Source organism: Canis aureus, chromosome 9 (genome assembly GCF_053574225.1).
Source record: "Canis aureus isolate CA01 chromosome 9, VMU_Caureus_v.1.0, whole genome shotgun sequence".
Lineage (NCBI taxonomy): Eukaryota > Metazoa > Chordata > Mammalia > Carnivora > Canidae > Canis > Canis aureus.
In genome coordinates, this window is record NC_135619.1 from 47,047,658 (window position 1) to 47,066,918 (window position 19,261).

Here is a 19,261-nt window from a genome sequence, read left to right on the forward strand (position 1 = left end):
TGGTCTTTGCTCTGCTCCTCTTACTCAACAGTTACTCCACTGCATTTGTTGAGCGTGCTAGCCTCCCACGTTCTTCCAGATGTCCAGGAGTTGGGCTAATGTTGAAGACTAACAGGCTTAAAATAATTTCACATTTGTCTTAATTTGGACAGAGGTTGACCTGAAATATACCATTGGGCTGTTTATGCAAAGGGCTTCTTGCCAAAAATATTTAAGTATATGAGTCAGAGAAGAAATTTGCTTACCTAAAAACACACTGTTTTAAAGTACCTTTAGTGATTTTCTGTCTGATTGATGCAAGTGGGATAGTAAAGTCCCCTGCTATTATTATATCACCATCAATTTCTCCCTTTACATCCGTTAATATTTGCTTTAGGTATTTAGGTACTCCAATGTTGGGTGCATAGATATTTGTAATTGTTATTTATATCCTCTTGTTGGGTTGATCCCTTTATCACTATGTAATGTCTTTCTTTGTCTTGTGTTATAGTCTTGTTTTGTCTGATATTAGTGTTGCTACCCCGGCTTCTTTTTTTTTCACTTCCATTTGCATGGTAAAAATTTTTCCATTCCCTCACTTTCAGTCCATTTGTGTCTTTAGGTCTGAGATGAGTCTCTCAGGCAGCATTTAGATGGGTTTTGTTTTTTTAATCCATTCTGTCACCCTATGTCTTTTGATTGGAGCATTTAAGTGATTTGCATTTAAAATAATTATGATAGGGATGTATTTATTGACATTTTTTTCCATTGTTTTCTGGTTGTTTTGTGCTTTTCTCTGTTCCTTTCTTCTTTTCTCTTTCTTTGTGTTTAATGAGTTTCTGTGGCATTATGTTGGCTTTCTTTCTCTTTCTTATTTGTGTATATTAATTATAGGTTTCAAGTTTATGGTTGCTGTGAGGTTCATATACAACACATTTGGTGTATAAAAGCCTATATTAAGTATGCCAGTTATGTTCAACAGTCTAGTTAAGGAGGGGGTAACTTCACTTAGGTTGATGGACAAACACTTTTTGTCTCTGAAGGAAGACCTATCAGTTGACATTTCAGCTTTCCCAGGAAGCTCCAGAGAGGAAAAGGAGCAAATTCCATGGTTTGTATCTATACCTTTGGGCCTGGAACAACCCTGAGCTTTGAGAACTGCATAGTGAGATACTAGCAATGGCTAATTACCCTTTTAACTTCTCTTGGCCCACTCTTTTCCCATATATTAAACATGAAAGTTTATTAATTTGAGGCTGAGGTGGGGAGAGGTAGAACAAAGGGGATTATGTATTAACTTAAAATGTTAAATACGTTTTCAAGGTTGGAAGCCAAACTAGATAGAATGTACATATTGAACATGTGCATATAAACCATCAATTCTGGGCAGCCCAGGTGGCTCAGCAGTTTAGCGCCGCCTTTGGCCCAGGGTGTGATCCTGGAGACCCGGGATCGAGTCTCGCACGTCGGACTTCCTGCATGAAGCCTGCTTCTCCCTCTGCCTGTGTCTCTGCCTCTCTCTCTCGTAAATAAATAAAATCTTAAAAAAAAAATCAATTCTATCAAATTTACAGCCTGACTGCTTTTCTGCAAGAAGCTTTACTTCTCTCCTCCGACAGTAATTGAACTGTTTCTGTATGAAAACAAAATTTCCTTTCTCCCATTAACTTTTTCAGACTTTTTGCTGAGTTTATACTATCCCTTCCCCTGGGATTGGTCAGAATAGGATGTTCTTTGGTTTCCATCAGAGAATCTGGCTGTGCCCTTTTTGAGTGTACAGATAGTTTGTTCAAAAATAACGTGATGATAATAAAAAGAAATAGCTAAGCTTAACCAGGCACTTACCATGTGAGCTCAGCGCTTTATTTACATTATCTAATTTAATCCTCTCAACTGAGTGAGTATAATTATCTTCAGGATTTTTTTTTTAAAGATTTTATTTATTTATTTTTAAAGAGAGATAGTGCAAGCAGGGGGAAGGGCAGAGAGAGAGAGAGGGAAAGATAGAATCTTAAGCAACTTTATGCTGAGCACAGAACCCGATGTGGTACTCGATCTCATGACCCTGAGATCGGGACCTGAGCCAAAACCAAGAGGTGGATGCTTAGCCAGTTGAGCCACACAGGCACCCCATAATTATCTCCAGTTTTTAAGAAGACACGGACAGTCTGAGGCTTGCTTTAAGAACCTTTCCAAGGTTGCAGAGGGTTGGAAAGATAAATGATAACTTACTTCAGTGGTGGAGCTAGCAGTCAGACTCCATGATCCTAGCTTTCTCTCTGCACGTAACTTCTTTTTCTTCAAGAAGACATCTTGAAAACTCCCCAGGACAACTTACAAACAACTTCTTGATTGAGAATCATGGGTGAATAACTTGGGGCTCCTTTGGCAAAGGGAAGTGACCTTGCTGGTCACCTCTTGAGTTCCTGCAGCCTGAGACCTTGCCTGGGTCCTCTGTGTGCCTGTTACTGCATGCCCAAGGCCTCAGAGGAGCATGGCAGTGATTCCTCCATTCAATTCCAGTTCTCTAGGATATTTGGAAGCACCTCCCGGCCTGAGGATTTTATAGTCTGGAGTCTATTCCTTGGAGCCTGGTCTGAGGAAAATGCTGAGAGCCCCGGGGGAAAAGGGGCTGCGTTTGGGCCCATGGGCCTGGCTGGGGGTTGGGGGTTGGTATCCACATGCCTGTAGGGATACAATGGGCACACTCAGTGAGCATGTGGCCCTGGGGACCTGCTTAGCCTGGAGGTCAGATTATATCCCCTGAAACAAAGCCTCAGGTTTAGCCTCCTACTCATGCATTTAGTTCGCTCCTCAGTAGCTTTGGCCAGGACTCTGCATGCCTGAAAGGAGGGGGCTTTTGTCCAGCCATTCTCCCCAGCCTGTGTGACCCCAACACCCAGTCCCAGCAGGCGGCACTGGGCCAGAGGCACTGCTTCCAGTATTGGACTTGGGGGGTGGAGTCCTCATGGAGAGGGAAGCTGGCCCTGGCCGTGGGAGCACGCGTCAGTGTGGCCGTCCAGCCCTGGGGACTGGTTTCCCCATAGGTGATTATTGGCCAGGGAGGAGAAAGCAGCCAGCCAGGCCCCATTAAAATGACGCCACTGGCAAAGAATTATCTAGGAACTATCCCCTGCAGGGCTGACAGGATTTGAAGGGGTGAACTCCCAAGTTTCCAGCAGCATTGCCCACCCAAGCCTCTGGACGTTATTAGGGGAGCTCTGGCTCGAGAGGAGGCCGACTTGCCAGGTGTCTCTGACACAGCTGAGAGCAATCATCGCCGTGGCCACCTTGTACCCAGCCATCTGCCGTGCCAAGCAATGGACTCACCAAGCCGGGCCCTCCGGCTTTGAGATTGTCCTCCCCACCCCACACCTTTTTTTTTAATTCATGAGAGGCACAGAGAGGCAGACACATAGGCAGAGGGAGAAGCAGTTTCCCTGAACAGAGCCTGATGCAAGACTTGACCCCAGGACCCTGGGATCACGACCTGAGCCAGAGGCAGGTGCTCAACCACTGAGCCACTCAGGCATCCCTGTCCTCCTCATTTTATAGACGGGGCTCAAAGGGCTAAGCAACATGCCTAATTTGTAACTAACTGGACCCAGATTCAAAGCCAGGTCTGTCTGGGTTTCTTCCATTTCATCATTAGGCTTTCTCAGAAGGTAGCACTGACTCAACCCAAGATACTGATCTTGGGTGAGCATCTGTGGGAGCAACCACAGCCATCAGGTTTATGGATGTCTCCAGGAGATGAAGTGGGAATGAACCTTGGTACTGGAGCAAAGGCAATGAATGTAGTTTCTCTACAGACAGTGGAGGTAAATGCCTCATTTATACCCAGTTATTAGACTGGTAGGAACAAGATGCCCCCCATCTCATTCTTATCCTGATTTCTATGGGTTGGTATGGAGTAAAACAACTGATCTTGGGGAAGGCTACAGCTTTTGGTACTTACATGAAAGCAGAAGGCATTCTGTAGCTTTTTTGCCTTTCTGGTAATTTCTGGATTTCACCCAAGCCATTAGATCTCTCTTGTCTATATACCCCCTATATACTTCACCAGTCAATTTGTATGCTATTACTATCTGTACCTGATTCCAGTATGTCCTTGATCCCAAGAGGCACTTTTTTTTCACATGTTAATATCTTTGCATTTGGCACCCATGCTGTCATTGAGGTCCATGTTCAACGTGGTGGGGCTGTTTAAATTGATGCTACATTTTTAGAATTGATGGGGACCAATAATTGAGGGAATTTGATAATTAAGGACTTATTCAACCTATCATATGCCTGCAGTAAATGTCAAGCATTCTGCTAGATGCTTAGGAGATAAAAATAACCAGTATGCAGTCCCTTGCCTTAGGAGGGTCACAATCTTGGTGAGCAGATAAGGTTTCTGAATTAAGGGAGCCAGGGTGTATGGAGGGTCAGGAGAAGAGAAGGCGGGGAGGCTGGGACCTGCTTTGCAGAGAATGTGTATCATGAAGAGAGTGGGAATACAAAGGGATTAGGAGGGGGTTGGGGATGATTTGTGGAATGGTATCCTGGACCACTGAATAGTTAGAGCAAATAAATGTTCAGAATCATGAAATCCTAGGCTGTGTTTGTGGGCTTCAAAGGGCTCACTGTGGTTTCATTGGAGGGTGTATATGGAGACATGGGTGCAAAATGAGGCTGTGGAGATAGGCAGGGGGCAGATCACAGGGGACCTTGAGCTCCACATAAATGAGCTTAATCTCTATCCTGAGTCCAATGGCAAATCATGGAGTGGTTTTCAGCAGGGGAGTGATGCCCTGATTTGTGTTTAGGAACTCCATGTTGGGAAATGGGCAAGAACGGGGTGGGGTGGGGTGAGAGGAGGTGGACAGAGTGATAGTTGTTGTAAGAGAGAGAAGAGTTATCTTGAATGAAGCAAAAGCCTCATTTTTGTTTACTATTCCCAGACAGGGTGGACCTAGTTATGGAGGCTTGAGGATGATCACACAGGGGTGCAGCAGGGCATCTAGAACTAGACCTGCAGGGTCAAGTGACTTTGTTCTTACCTTAACCCCGTCATCTAGTGGGCAACTGCTAGTATGTGCCCTTGTCTTGGGAGAGCCACCTGATCAGTAGGCAGGCCGATTAAATGACCCGATGCTGGGAGAAGCTAGAAAAAAGAAGAGAAAACCTCACTTGTAATTGCTTGTTTAAAAAGGGTCATTTCAGCCTGCAATGGTGACATTCCAATTTATACTTGCCAAATTACTAATCAGAATTTTTTACAGTTGGATGGGAATGTATGCCTGTGCTCTGGGGGTGGGGTGGTGGGGTGGGGCAGTGGGGAGGATGTGCAGGTCTTGGTGAGAACCATCCCAGGAAAAACAAAGTGGATGTATCTAGGTATGATATAAGATATTCAGCATCAAAAAAAGCCATAAGAAAGAAGTAGGTAGATTGCTGTAGTTGGGCCTGGGGGTCACACAGAAGACGCATAATCCATGTTGTCAATTAACTGGCCCACCTGCAGGAAACAATGGGAACAGATGCTGGGTGAGAGGTGGAAAGAGCTCCCCCAAGCAGTGGCAGTGCTTTGGAAGGGGTGGGAGATGACTGTTGTTGTGGTGACCCAAGACTTACGATTCTCTTCCCCTCCCCCACTTCCCTGAACAGGTACAGTGCCATACTTACACAGGGTACTGCTGGTGTGTCACCCCAGATGGGAAGCCCATCAGTGGCTCTTCTGTGCAGAATAAAACTCCTGTATGTTCAGGTACCGTAGGGAGGGGCGGGAAGAAAGAGTTGGAGAGAGACCCCTTAGCTGGTCTCCTGTATTTCATGGGGGAAGCTTGGAAAAAAATGGTTGAAAGATGAGTGGTGGTGATGAGCCCCCTTTCAGGTCAGAGAGGATTCCACTCCAACACACTTGGTCTGTAGTCAGCTGGGCAATAGGGTCAATATATGCCTATTGTGTATATATTTCTTTGAGTGTAGGTTTCTGGTTCAGTGCTCTCTTCCCAAGCATCGGCTATAATCCCTAGAAAATGGCATATAAGTTTTTAGCTTGGGTGCTCTGGTTGCTAGTGGCCTTGGGAGCACTTTATTGAGATAGATTTTTTTTTTTAAGATTTTATTTATTCATGACAGACAGAGAGAAAGGCAGAGACACAGGCAGAGGGAGAAGCAGGCTCCATGCAGAGAGCCTGACATGGGACTCGATCCCAGGTCTCCAGGATCATGCCCAGGGCTAAAGGTGGCGCTAAACCGCTGGGCCACGGGGGCTGCCCTTGAGATAGATTTTAAGACTGGATGGGAGTTCAGCATTGAAGCCTGAATGATCAACTAGTGATGTCTGTCATGGGCACATGAGAGGAGAGTGGTGGCCTGTATGCCATATATTTGCTCCTCCTTCCCCAAACAATGTAATGTAGAGTAATGGAAAACTTTATCACAGTGACCCTCAAATCTGGCTGCTGTCAGCAGTGCCTGGGGAATTAAAGAGCCCAGGTGTGAAGGCTCCTCCATGTATAGTCTGATCCAGTAGGTCTGGAGTGAGACCTGGAATACACATGTTTGTAAAGCTTCTCAGATGGTTTTGATGACTAGACAAGCTAGGGAATCATTGTTTCATAGTGACCAACTACATTAGTCCATAGCAAAATTAAGTCCTTTCTATTTCCAACTCTATGGGCATAGAGAAATTTTGCTCTTAGGTCAACCTCACGGTATTGTGGATTTGGGGTTTATGCAAGCCCCATACTTTCTATTTCCATTCAGATGGCAGGAGACTTGGGAGTCACTCCCTTAATTCACTGTGTGGCTCAGCTCTCATTTAAGAAAGCCCACCCAGCCACCAGCTGCTTCATATTTCTTCATATCTGTGTGTATGAGGTTTTATTTATTTACTTATCTTTAATTTTTAAGTGCAAGCAAAGTAGAAAGCATTATTCTAAAACCTATGGGAAATTCCAAGGGCTAGCAATCCTGCTATCCTAACATTTTTCTTTTTCACAAGATTTATTCATTTTTCTACTTGCCTGCTATATAAAGGGAATGGTAAGAAAGAGCAGTAAGTATCTACATTAGGAAACCAAGATTTGCAGGCCAAAATGGAAAGTTTACTTTATTTGTGGTTTACATGGAAACTGGAAACCTTAATTGGGGTTGGTGTGGGGAGGAGCAGGCATGAGCCCTCCTTGCAAATGACCTGGAAAGTTTCATTTAAAGCAAACAAATGCACTAGAAACAAGCCATGCGGGGTGATATAATTGAATTCTCACAAAACTAATATATGGAGAAGGGGTATGATGTGGAATGAGAAAATAGAGATTCGTTTTTTCTCTTGGTGGTGGGAACCTCCACAGATGTCCTTATGCGGTTGTGCTGGCTCTTCCCTGCCTGTGTGGGCTTCCTGGAGAAGACAGGTGCCACAGGGTCAGGACTGCAGGATGGGTGCACATGGCATCCTAGCATACACAGGGCAAAGCATTTGGCCAAACACACGCACTACCCCCTCCTTGAGGAATAGGCTGTGTCTAGAAAATTGTTTCCATGCCTCAGACTATTTTGGCCCATTCAGTACAATTGGGCCAACAATTTTCTACTTAATGCAGATGGAAAATCACCGATTTCCTGCTCTAACCAGCAAGGCATGTCAATCATTGCATTTGCAATAAGAGGGACTTCTTTTCAGTTGGCCCTACTGAGTGGATATGGCTCAGAACATGGAGGTGGTGGGAAGTGGGGGAGATGGGGCATGGAGGTGAGGACAGTTACTGGAATGTTCACTGAGAGGGTTATATAGATGGGAAGTTTTGTGAAACTCTGGTCAAGACTTGTGCCTGGAAATCATGGTTCATCTCACCAGGACTGTGATATCAGTGACATTGATGTTAAACACACCCCACTCGTGCATGTATGTACTTTGTATATAATGTCCCTAGACGTGTATACAGGATATGTATATACATAATCATATTTTCATAACATCAGGCTTTGCCAGCCCTTTGACAGAAACCAACCACGATGCATTCTCAATGTCTGTGTTTTTGTTTCCCTTTTACCCAAGGTTCAGTCACCGACAAGCCCTTGAGCCAGGGTAACTCAGGAAGGAAAGGTGAGTAGAGTTTTATGCTCTATCCAAATGTTTGCTTCTAAAGCCAGTCCAAGAAGAGCTCTAGACAAGATGGAAGGAGCCGGGGTGGGAGCTAAAAGTCCCCCACAGAAAATCTCCATTCGTATTCTGGGTTTCTTCCTAGAAGCACCGGAGGAGGTAAGTAAGGCTCATAGGGTGGTGGGGGCTAAGTGCCCAGAATTTCCAAGACAGGTGAGTGAGCACAGAGTACATATAGAGCTGGCTCTCAGGGACCCTGAGAATCTTGGTTCCTGGCCAGTTCAATCAGTCAGCTACCAGGTGGCCAGCATGAAACCAAAAAGGATGATGAAGGTAGGCATGTCCAAGTCAGCCTGGACCTTCTTATTTTGGAAACCTGTTTGAACATTTTTTCCCCCTCACTGATTCTCCTTAGTAATTGTTTCGGCATATCCAGATTTTTCTTCACTCAGACTGACCTGGCTTCACAGGCTTGCAAACTGTGCAGCTGTTTGTCTTGGAATTCATAGTCATTCTATCTCTAAACTTGTGTTTTGTTAAGTAAAGTCCAGTGGGACAGTGAAGCGTGCATGTGCACATCCTCGTCACCCTGTTGGCCTATCGTTTCTGTGATGAGTGCTATGGGGGCTTCTGCAGTATGCTAAACATTTGAATCCTTCTTTACCTAGAACAATGTGCCATAGGAAATTTTAGAACACTGTAACAAGGCAAGAGAGAGACCATGGAAGAGAAGATGAAATGTTATAGTTTGGTGCCCTTAATGGCACTATTTTCCTGCTTTTTGAACAAAGGGCCTTGCATTTTCATTTTGCACCAGGCCCTACAAATTATGTGGCTAACCTCAATTAAGGCATTTGTCTGAGTGATGTTTAGTGGAGCAGCCAACATGAGGAATAGGTCCTTGGGATATGCTAACCATAATTTCCATTGTGGAGGACACTAAGCTCCACTGCCACTTACCTCCTGGACAACAGAGAGAGAGAGAGAGAGAGAGGCAGAGACAGAGAGAGAGAGAGAGAGAGAGTGTGTGGTTGTGTGTGTGTGTGCGTGTGTGTGTGTGTGTGTGTGCTGGTAGCTGCAGGAGGAACAAGTATCAATTTCATTGCATGTGCAAGTACTCCAGAATCCTCATTTTGGGCTCTTGGGTAAATCCCAGCCAGGAGATGGTAGCTGAGTTTGAGGCTTTGCACCTGAATCTGGGTCTTGGGAACTCCATATTCTTAAATGTCCACATGGAGAGTCCTTTATAGGATCCAGTGTGAAGCGCATAGGCTTGTCTTGCACATGTGGTCACATGGAAACTGAGGTGAGGCCCTGCCCCCTGCACTGCATGCTTCTTCCACAGGAATGGGAATAGGAGGCCAAATCACCTGGCCTGAATGCAGGAAACGAGACTCTGGAGAACCTGCTGCCCCTAACACACATGCTCCAAGAGGACATGGAAGTGGAGCATCATGATCCCACTAGAAAACATGGACCAGTGCGCCATCCCGCAAGCAGGAATGCATAAGTGGGCAAAAAGAAGGGAGCAAATGCCTCCTCAGGTCCTTCCCAGAACAGGAAAGGCAGTCATGAGTGTTGGTGGTTCCCTTCTAGGTGGGACAATGGGAGAGGGGTATGAATGTTTCTTCCTGCAAATACCTGAACTCATCAAGACTATATGGTATTTGTGTCTGTCTACAATTTACTGGAGTTGCAGTTTTTACTTGTCACAACCGAAGACTTGAGGATCATCGCCTTTATTCCAGTGCATGAGATTGTGGTGGTAGAGAAAACAATTGGTAATCATGCAAAACTGACAATACAGATTTTCCCTGCCAAAGCGAACTAAAAGGTGAACCATGGTATTTTAGATCTTAATCTGTGCAGAGAAGTACTTTTGGGGTTTATGTGGCTTTGCACCCTGTGGACAACAAAAGAAATAGAACTGTGGCCACTGTGGGCTCCTGCTGACCAATTGGGAAAGAACGGGGACACCTGATTCCTCTAGGGAAGGTGCAAGGAATAGAGGGGTAGAGTCGGAAGCCCCATCTCAGAGATTAGTTGTTCAGTCTGCAGCAGTTTGCTCCCCTACTCCAGATGGGCTCCTCCCTCCCAGATGGTTCTGTGGAGGCTTCCTCTTTGGTGCAGCGGCCTGGTGGGGGATGCCAGGGCTCACTCGCCTCTGGAGACTTGACTTTTGCCCAGAGCTTCTCCTTCCTTCTACTTCGGAGGATCAGCGTAGGTGCTAATCCTCTTCTCTTTGTCTGCCATGGGCAGTGCACAGAAAAGCAGGCTCGGGCCACCTGTAGGAAGGGCCACCTGAAGCCACACCTGTCCAGGAAGCTGGGGTTTGAAGGGGGACAGGGTGCGAGAGGGCATTTGTAATATCCTGTGTCAGCCGCTGAGGTCCCTCCCTCAGCTGCCACTTAAGAATGGAATGTGCTCCGGAGGGCAGCAGGTGGAAAGACACAAAGGCCCCTTGTTTGAGCTGGTGCCCACACGTGGCGTCTCCTGGACGGCACCTCCCTAGAGCTGGAGCTCGTGGCCTGAGGCCTGCTGCAGAGATGCGCGGCCCAGACCCTCGTGTGGGGTGAGAGGTGCCGCCACAAAGGAGGCGATGCCCCAGGTCTGGGTGGGAGAGTAGTGGGGGGGTGCTCAGAGGGCAACTGGGGGGGAGCGGGCCCAGGCATCTCTCTCTCCACCCTTCTTGCCTTTGGGAGCCTGCTCCGCTGACAGGGCTCAGAGGGATCGGTTCTCTCCGCCTGGAAGGAATGAAAAGGTGTATTGTGCGGGGACGAGGGTCTGGTTGCCAGCCAGGAATTAGTCCCGCGGAGGAGAGGAGGAGAAGGCCGGGCAGAGGCTGGGGGAGGAGGCTGGGAGAGATAGCAGGAGGAAGGGAGGAGGGAGCGAGGCCAGGCAGTAGCGGGTCACAGGCTGCGGCCCAGACAGGAGGCCTGGGTCCGCAGGTGTGGGGCCCGAGGGGAGAAGCGGGGGAGGGAGGGAGGGAGGGAGGCGCTGTTATCTTACCCAGATGCACGTGCTCCGGAGGGGAGGAGGGTCAGAACTTCAGACTATTTACTTAATCCCTTGGAATGTCCTTTCCTCGCTCTGTTCTCTGGGCCCCTTGTGTTTAACGGACCCCTTTATAGGCACATGTGTGGTAATTAACACGTGCAGCGTAGGTCTCGGGCCATGTGTGTGAGTTTCAAATATCCATTGATCTGGAGCACTCCCATCCTGGCTCCCCTCCCCTTCTTCTCCTTTGGTCCTTGCCCTTGAAGAGAGATGCAAAGGGCGGGGCACACGTGCCTCCACATGTGTTTTATTGATGCTTCGGAGGACTATCAGAGAGAGGAGGGCGCCGGCAGCCCCGGAGCTCTGCCCTCTGCCGATCTGCTGCTACAACAGCCGAAGGCTGCGGGGCCGGGGTAGAGGGGAGTCCACGGTTTCACCCGAGCAGCTCAAAGCGCCTGGGCAGCAAACCGTGCTAGGGATCACAGCTTTACCCTGAGTGGACTTTCCTGGCCGGCCGAGTCTTGCGGATTTTTCCTGAGGTGTCTCTTTTCGGGGTCTTGCTGCTAAGGAACGTGGATGAATGGGGAGCTTCTGGGAGAGCCGAATACCAAGCCAGGGACGGGTCCTGGGCGGGTGGCTGGCGAGGTGCGGGCCGGGAGTTCTCAGGCTCGGGGGTGATGGCCGGTGAGGGACAATGAAATGGGAGAGGAGCAGGAGAGCCCTTGTAAAATTCTCGCTGGCGGTTCTCTGGGAGCTTTCTTTTTGTGAGCACCCAGGACCACGCAGGTCCCCGGCTGATGCGTCAGTAATCGGCGATTCAACGCTGAGGGCCGTCAGGAGTTTCCTGCAGTTGGCATATTTCCTCCAGAGGAAATGCGCTCTAAGTAAAGAATGAGTCACAGTTATTCATCCAGGGTCCCTTTCTATGTCTCTATTCTTAGAGCCTGTCACGGAGTCTGGTCTACAGGTTGGTGCCAGCTTGAAAGACCTGTCGCTCAGGTGATGGCTTGAGCAGCACACTCATTCAGGGCTGAGGGATGTGCCTAGGGCACAGGTGAGGGATGGCAGGCATCCCAGATGATGGGGACTGTGTGGCTTCTAGCCTCGGCCCTCCTGTGGTCAGTACACCCGAAGGAGACTCACCTCACTGCCCTGAAGCATGCATCACGGCTATCTGAGGACATTCTATACGTGGAGCATCACTCCTGCTCAAAGGACTCCAACCTCTTCCCAGCTACCTGTCTTTCCTCTTCCCCAGCACTGAGGAAGAGGCAGGGTCATCCGCAACCTTGTCAGCATTGCCCTTAGATGGCAACAGTCTGATTCCCTACCATCTGGGGTTGGGTTTGAATGGAGCCGGGCAGCTGATGACCTCTACGGGTTGGCCTCTGCTCGCACTGGATTTCCCCAGGGAGAAGCATTCATCCTGCTACAGCACCTGCTGAAGCAGAACCCAGGCCTAGGCAGCTCCAGGAACCTGTGAGGCAGTCTTCTGCTCTCTGCATGTGTGTTGCTGCTGCTTGCTGGTGCCCTGGGCCACCCTGACCAAGTCTGGCACACCAGGGTACCAGCTTTGCAGGGTTTGGTTGCAGAGGAGTGTGCGTGGGTATGCTTGGGTGCTCATGCATCTGCTGTATCTCCTTCCTTCCTCTCTCCTCAGCTTGGATCCATGTATTCAAGCCCTGCCCTCCACCTCAGTCCCCATTCTGGGCTCTCTGAAAGAAAGTTATACGTGGAAGATGCTGAATGAATAGTTTGAGTCCCTGCCATATGCCCATTTTCAAGGACTGGAGAGGAAATGAGGTTGAGGGATCTGGAAAAGCCTCCTAGCCATAGATTCTTATGAGTCCCCAATGTTATTAGTAACCTTTGGTTGAAACTTGGCTTCTTATTTATTGAAAGCTTCCTAAGTGCCAGGCTTGTTATAGTCACTGAGGACCCAGCAACAAGTAACATGATAAGAGCCCTTACCTTGCCTTGTGGAACTCACATTCAAATGGTTCTTAGCCTCTTCTTATAGGGGTTGTCTTCAGGTGGAGGTAAAGCCTCCCAGGGGAGCACAGACTTCTAGAGGCTGGGAAGCTCTCACCTTTGCAGGGAGAAAGCAGGTGGTCCCTCCAAACAGCCGTGGTTGGTAGTTCCCATGGCCAGAGCCTCTAAGGAAAGACTTGGAGGAGACTACCTGGGATGAACTGCCCACTGGCAAGTTCCTGATCCCTCTGCCTGGTACCCTAGATCCCCCAGGGTCTAGGTGAGGGCCAGAGATGGTCAGGCCATTGAGAATATGTTCACTGGCTCACTGTTACTTGACTGAGTGAGTTCTGTTCCAGACATGACCCAGGAAACTCGATGGAGGCAGAGATTTCAGTGTGTGGATGCAAAGGCCTCCAGGCCACATCTGAACCACTTACCTCCAGCTCCTGTGGGAGAGGCCCACAAATTGCCTCTGTTGTACCAATACTGTTGTTGTACCAATTCTGTTCCTGCTGACAGAACACTGAGATCCAAGAGCTGCTTATTTACAAGTTTATGTGGAAAGGCAATGGAGCTAGGATAGCTAAAATAACTTTAAAATAAAAAATTAAGGAGTTATCACTCTCTCTGATTTTTTTTAAAACAAAGAGATCTTTAATGCTTTATTTCCTTGTGACATTTTATGAATTTTCAATTCATGCTTCCCTGTGTTCTTCTGAACAAGTTGCTGTGAACTCCCTGATATATCTAGGCCTTCCGTGTAGCCTGTAGGGCCTAGAGTTTTCCCCAGGGAGTACAAATCCTAATCAGGCCCCTGACGCCTCCCTGTCCCTATCATGGGGACAAAAATGTTTGTTTCATTTCCTTTTTAAAAAATAACTTTTTTTTTTTAGAGCAGTTTTTGGTTCACAGCAAAATGAAGAGGAAAGTACACAGATTTCCCAGACAGTCCCTACCCCCACACAGGCAGAGCCTCCCCACTATCAACATCTGCACCAGAGTGGCACATTTGTTACAATTAGTGAGTCTTCACTGACACATCATTATCACCGAAGGCCCATAGTTTACATTAGGGGTCACCCTGGGTGTTGTACTTTCTGTGGGAATGGACAAATGTATAATGACACGTGTCTACTGTTAAAATATTATACAGAGTATTTTCACCATCCTAAAAGTCCTCTGGGTTCTCCATCCCTGGCCACCCCTGATCTTTTTACTGCCTCCGTAATTTTGCCTTTTCCAAAATATCACAAAGTTGAAATCATAATACTCCGATTAATACTTACTATGGTATAGTAATCAGGACAGTGTGGTATTAGCTGAGAAGGATGGCACTTTAATGATTAGACACCCATAGACAAAAACAAAAACAAGAAACCCCAAAACCTCAATCCAAACCTCATGTCTTGTACAAAAATTAATTAAAAATGGATGTTGGACTTAAATGTAAAATGTAAAACTAATAAAACTTTTAGAAGAAAACATAGAAGATCCTCAGAAATGAGAGCTAGGGGATGCCTGGGTGGCTCAGCTCGGGGCGTGATCCTGGAGTCCCGGGATCGAGTTCCACGTCGGGCTCTCTGCATGGAGCCTGCTTCTCCCTCTGCTTGTGTCTCTGCCTCTCTCTCTCTGTGTCTCCCAGGAATAAATTAAAAAAGAAAAAAAAAAAAAAGAAATGATAGCTAGGTGAACCTAGAGCTTTTGTGTCTTAGAACAACACACACATAATTCAAAAAACTTAAAAGTTGAGAGATTAGACCTGAACGAAATTAAGAACTTGCTCTGAAAGATCTTGTTAAGAGAACAAAAATGTACAGACTGAGGGAAATACTTACAAACCACATATCCGACATAGGACTTCTGTCTAGAACATGTAGAGAGCTCTCAGAAACTCAACCATTTGAAAAGCCATTCCATTTAAAAATGGGCAAAATACACAAATAGACATTTCACCAAAGCACATATGTAGAAGGCAAATAAACACATAAAAGATATGTTTGACATCATTAGTCATAAAGAAATACCAGTTAAGATCATGATAGGATATCACTATACACTTGTTACAGGAGCTTAAAAAAAAAAAAAAGGTGACAGTACCAAATGCTGGTAAGGCTGTGGAGAAACTGGATCTTTCATACATTCTTAGTAAAAAGGTAAAATGATATAGATGCTCTGGAAAATACTTTGGAAGTTCCTTTAAAGAGTAAACAATGAAACATACACTCCATATAATCTAGCAATGGCACTCCTGAGCATTTATTCCAGAGAAATGAAAACTTGTGTGTACACAAAAACCCATACCTGGATGATCACGGCAGCCTTGTCTGTGGTAACTGAAGAGGGAAACAACTCAAATGTCCTTTTTTTTTTTTTTTTTAAGATTTTATTTATTTATTCATGAGAGACACAGAGAGAGACAGAGACATAGGCAGAGGGAGAAGCAGGCTCCATGCAGGGAGCCTGGTGTGGGACTCGATCCTGGGACCCCAGGATCACGCCCTGGGCTGAAGGCAGACGCTAAACCGCTGAGCCACGCAGGCGCCCCTCAAATGTCCTTCAGTGGGTGAAACAGCATGGTGCCTCCACACCATGGAGTAGGGCTCAGCAGTAAGCAGGGACAGGCCGTTGGTATGTGCAAACCACAGCTTGGATGGATCTTGAGGGCATTAGGCAGAGTGAGAGAAGCTGGTTTCAAAAGGTCATATACTGCATGGTTCCATTTATATAACGTTCTAGAAAAGACACGATTATAAAGATGGAGAAAGGATTAGTGGTTGCCAGGGGTGAGAGATCTTGTGGAGGAGGGGCAATGTGATCATAAAGGGGCAGCAGTAGAGGGAGATCTTTGTGGTGATGGAAATGGTGTATTGCATAGAACTACCCCCCCCAACACACACACACACACACACACACACACACACACACACACAAGTGATACATGTAAAACTGCTGGAATGTGAATAAGGTCCATGGATTATACCAATATCAGTTTCCTAGCTCTGATATTGTACAATAATGAGGTTACCTATATAATTATAAGTTACCTATGTATTTATATTCACCATAAGGATGTTATCATGGGGAGAAACTGGGTGAAGGATACATGGAACTTCCCTGTAATATTTTTGCAACTTCCTGGGATTCTATAATTATTTTAAAATAAAGAGTCAAAAAAATTAGCCCAGTTCTCTTTGTGAACCCAGCTCTGAACTGACTCTGCTGCTGTTGGTTCCTCCTCCCTGCTCCTTTCCCCTCCTCCCCCCTCTCTCCCCTCCTTTCTTTCCTTCTCTTTCTCCTCCTCACCCTTCTCCTCTTTCTCCTCTTCTTCCATATCTGGTCTATTGTTTTTTTCACCAGCATCACGTTTTTACTTTTATTTAGGGGAATGGAGCTTGAGGATATAGGGAAGTGTTTGCAAAACGACAACTTTGATCTTGTTTTTACTTCTTTTGGAAGGGAGTATGCAGGTGGGTAGAGAGGGCATGTAAAACATTGACCTCTTGTTCTGGAAAGGACCTGAAGTGCCCAGATAACCCCTGTTCTCAAAGGTCAGAATTAGGACAGCTCACAGTACATTTATGAGCATTATTCATGGGACATGTATCTCAGGAAATGTTGACTAAAATTCCATCTTCCTCCTAGTATGATTTGGGCCAGGATCTTAAGGGACTTTTGCAAACAGGCACCGTTGCCTCCCTGTGATGCCCAGAATACATCATTTCAACTTCCACACACTGGGTCCCTGAGTCACATGCTGAAGGGGCTGGTGGCTCTGGCATAAATGTGGTCCCATCAAAATCAAGAACCTTCCAGTACTTCTACCGGGCTGAAGTTTATCTCCATGTCTTTGTGAAAGATGACTAATGGCAGCCTAAAAGAGGGAGGGTGACCCGTGATGAACAAGGTTTGGGCAGAGCCCAAGAATCGAAGGGGACTTGGGATCGTGGAGAGACCTTCCAAATCTCGGGAGGGGGGGTGGTGATTTCTTTTTTCCTCGTTCTCCAAGGCTCCTCAGTCTCAGAGACCCCAAGAGATGCCATTAATACAGATTCCTCCTCTGGCCCCTTTGACACATTTGCTTTTGAAGGACCTGGAAGAGAAAGCTCTTTGTATGTGGTCAGAATAAACTCATTGTACACCCAAACAATTAACTCCTCAATGGACTTGCCAGCCCCTTGAAAGGCCCGGCCCTGCTTCCCTGGACCTCTTGGGCTCTATTCAGTCCCTTAAGCACACCAATGTTTTTGAGTTTTTGTTTTGTTTTGTTTGTTATTCTGAAAAGTCTTTCGCTAAGAATAGTCAGAGCGGATCAACATTGTCCTCAGCCTGCATTTATCTCCACTTGCCAGTGAATGTCAATCAGGAATCAAAAAGCCAAACAGAGGAGGCTTTGAACGGTGTCATCGGGGTCGAAGTGACTTCCAGCTGTCTGTGCGTGGGCCAGGCCTTCTCGCAGGGCAAGGAATTGTGCTGTCACACAAACCCACTGTCTGGCCAGGCTTGCAGAGCCCGTGCAGGGGCTGCAACTTTCTGGGGGCTGCACCTCAAGGACAAGGCATGGTTGGCAGTTGGAGAGCTCGGGAGGCCAAATGCCAGGGCTCTGGGCCTAGGCAGTTTCCAGAGCAGCTCATTGCCTGTGGGCCTTTAGCAGATCACTTTCTTGCCCTAAGACTCAATCTCTTTTTATCTGCCTGGTCACTTCCTCTGTGCTGGCCAGTGGTGAGACTAGATGAGGAAAGCCACCTGCTAGAAATTGAGTGTTGCAAAATGTGGTCTCATTATTGTTGATCTTGACCCCATCCTTGAGAAATTTTTTCAGGTTTGCCTCATTCATTCATTCCTTCATTCATGAATGTAGTAAGCTTGCCTTGTTTTTTTATTTTGTTGTTCTATTTTTTATTTTACTTAAACCTTTTTTTAACATTTCCAAATTTATATTTTTCTCCCTGTAAGTAAAATGATAATCTTTGAATTGGCTTTTCTCAGCGTTCTATCCTCTTCTCCTTGTTCTGGAAGAGAATTGTGGGGTTAAAGAGAACTAAAGTCCTACTACCATTTGAGATCCAAAAGTACCACCAATGATAAGCACCAGGCATCGAATCGTCAGGTGCATATATGTAAACTGAGATTCAGATATATTTTTCTTTAAAATATGTGGGAGAGTCTCCCCACAAATTAGGGATCATTGAAATAATTCAGCTGCTGCTGCTTGAGGTTTGATTCTAGATGACATTAGTACTACCTCTGCTTTTAACAGCTTTATTGAAGCATAATTACATACCATAAAATCTGCCCGTCATAAATGTACAGTTCAACAAATTTAGCACGTTTTGAGCATTGTATAGCTGTTCCCAGGGAATATTTCCATCATTCCAAAAAGAAACCTTGTACCCATTTATAGTTACATCCACTACCTCCTCCAGCCCCAGGCACCTACATGTCTGGTCTCTGTAGACTTATCTTTAGTAGGCATTTAATCTAAGTGGAATCTTATGATATGTAATACTTGTACCTGGCTTTTTTCATGTAGTCTAATGTTTTTGAAGTCTATATATATCATCACATGTATTAGGAATTCATTCTTTTTCATTGCTGGGTAATATTCCATTATATGGATATATATCACTATTTGTTTGTTCACCAGCTGACAAATATTTGGATTGTTTCCAGTTTGAGGTTGTTATAAGTAATGCCGCTATGGATATTTACATACCTGTCTGAGTGGACATATTTTTATTTTTCTTGGATGGATTCCCAAGAGTGGAATTTCTGGGTCAAACAGTAATTTTCTATTTAACATTTTAAAGAAATTGCCAAACTCTTCCCCAACATGGCTACTCCATTTTACATTCCCACAGCAATGAACAAGGATGTTAGTTTCTCCTCACTCTTGCCAACATTTGGTATTTCCTATTTTTAAAATTTTAGCTATTCAAGTAGGTACATGGTGGTACCTCATTGTGTTTTTTTTTCAAGATTTTATTTATTTATTCATGAGAGACACACACACACACACACACACAGAGTCAGAGACACAGGCAGAGGGAGAAGCAGGCTCCATGCAGGGAGCCCAATGTGGGACTCGATCCCAGGTCCCCAGGATCAGGCCCTGGGCCGAAAGCAGATGCTCAACCGCTGAGCCACCCAGATGTCCCTCCTCATTGTGGTTTTAATCTGCATTTTCTTAACAACTAATCTTGTTGAGCATCCTTTAATGTA

The 19,261-nt window shown here is 46.1% G+C and overlaps 1 protein-coding gene across 5 annotated transcripts in view; it reads left to right on the plus strand.

Annotated features, from left to right (window-relative positions):
- The window catches only part of SMOC1 (SPARC related modular calcium binding 1), a 163,161-nt gene that overhangs the window by 102,417 nt on the left and 41,483 nt on the right, over positions 1-19,261 (plus strand). For all 5 annotated transcript variants that reach the window (XM_077909787.1, XM_077909785.1, XM_077909788.1 and 2 more), the window contains exons 4-5: positions 5,632-5,731; positions 8,027-8,074. In XM_077909787.1, the coding sequence (XP_077765913.1) occupies positions 5,632-5,731; positions 8,027-8,074 (148 nt within the window). The remainder of the gene's footprint in view (positions 1-5,631; positions 5,732-8,026; positions 8,075-19,261) is intronic.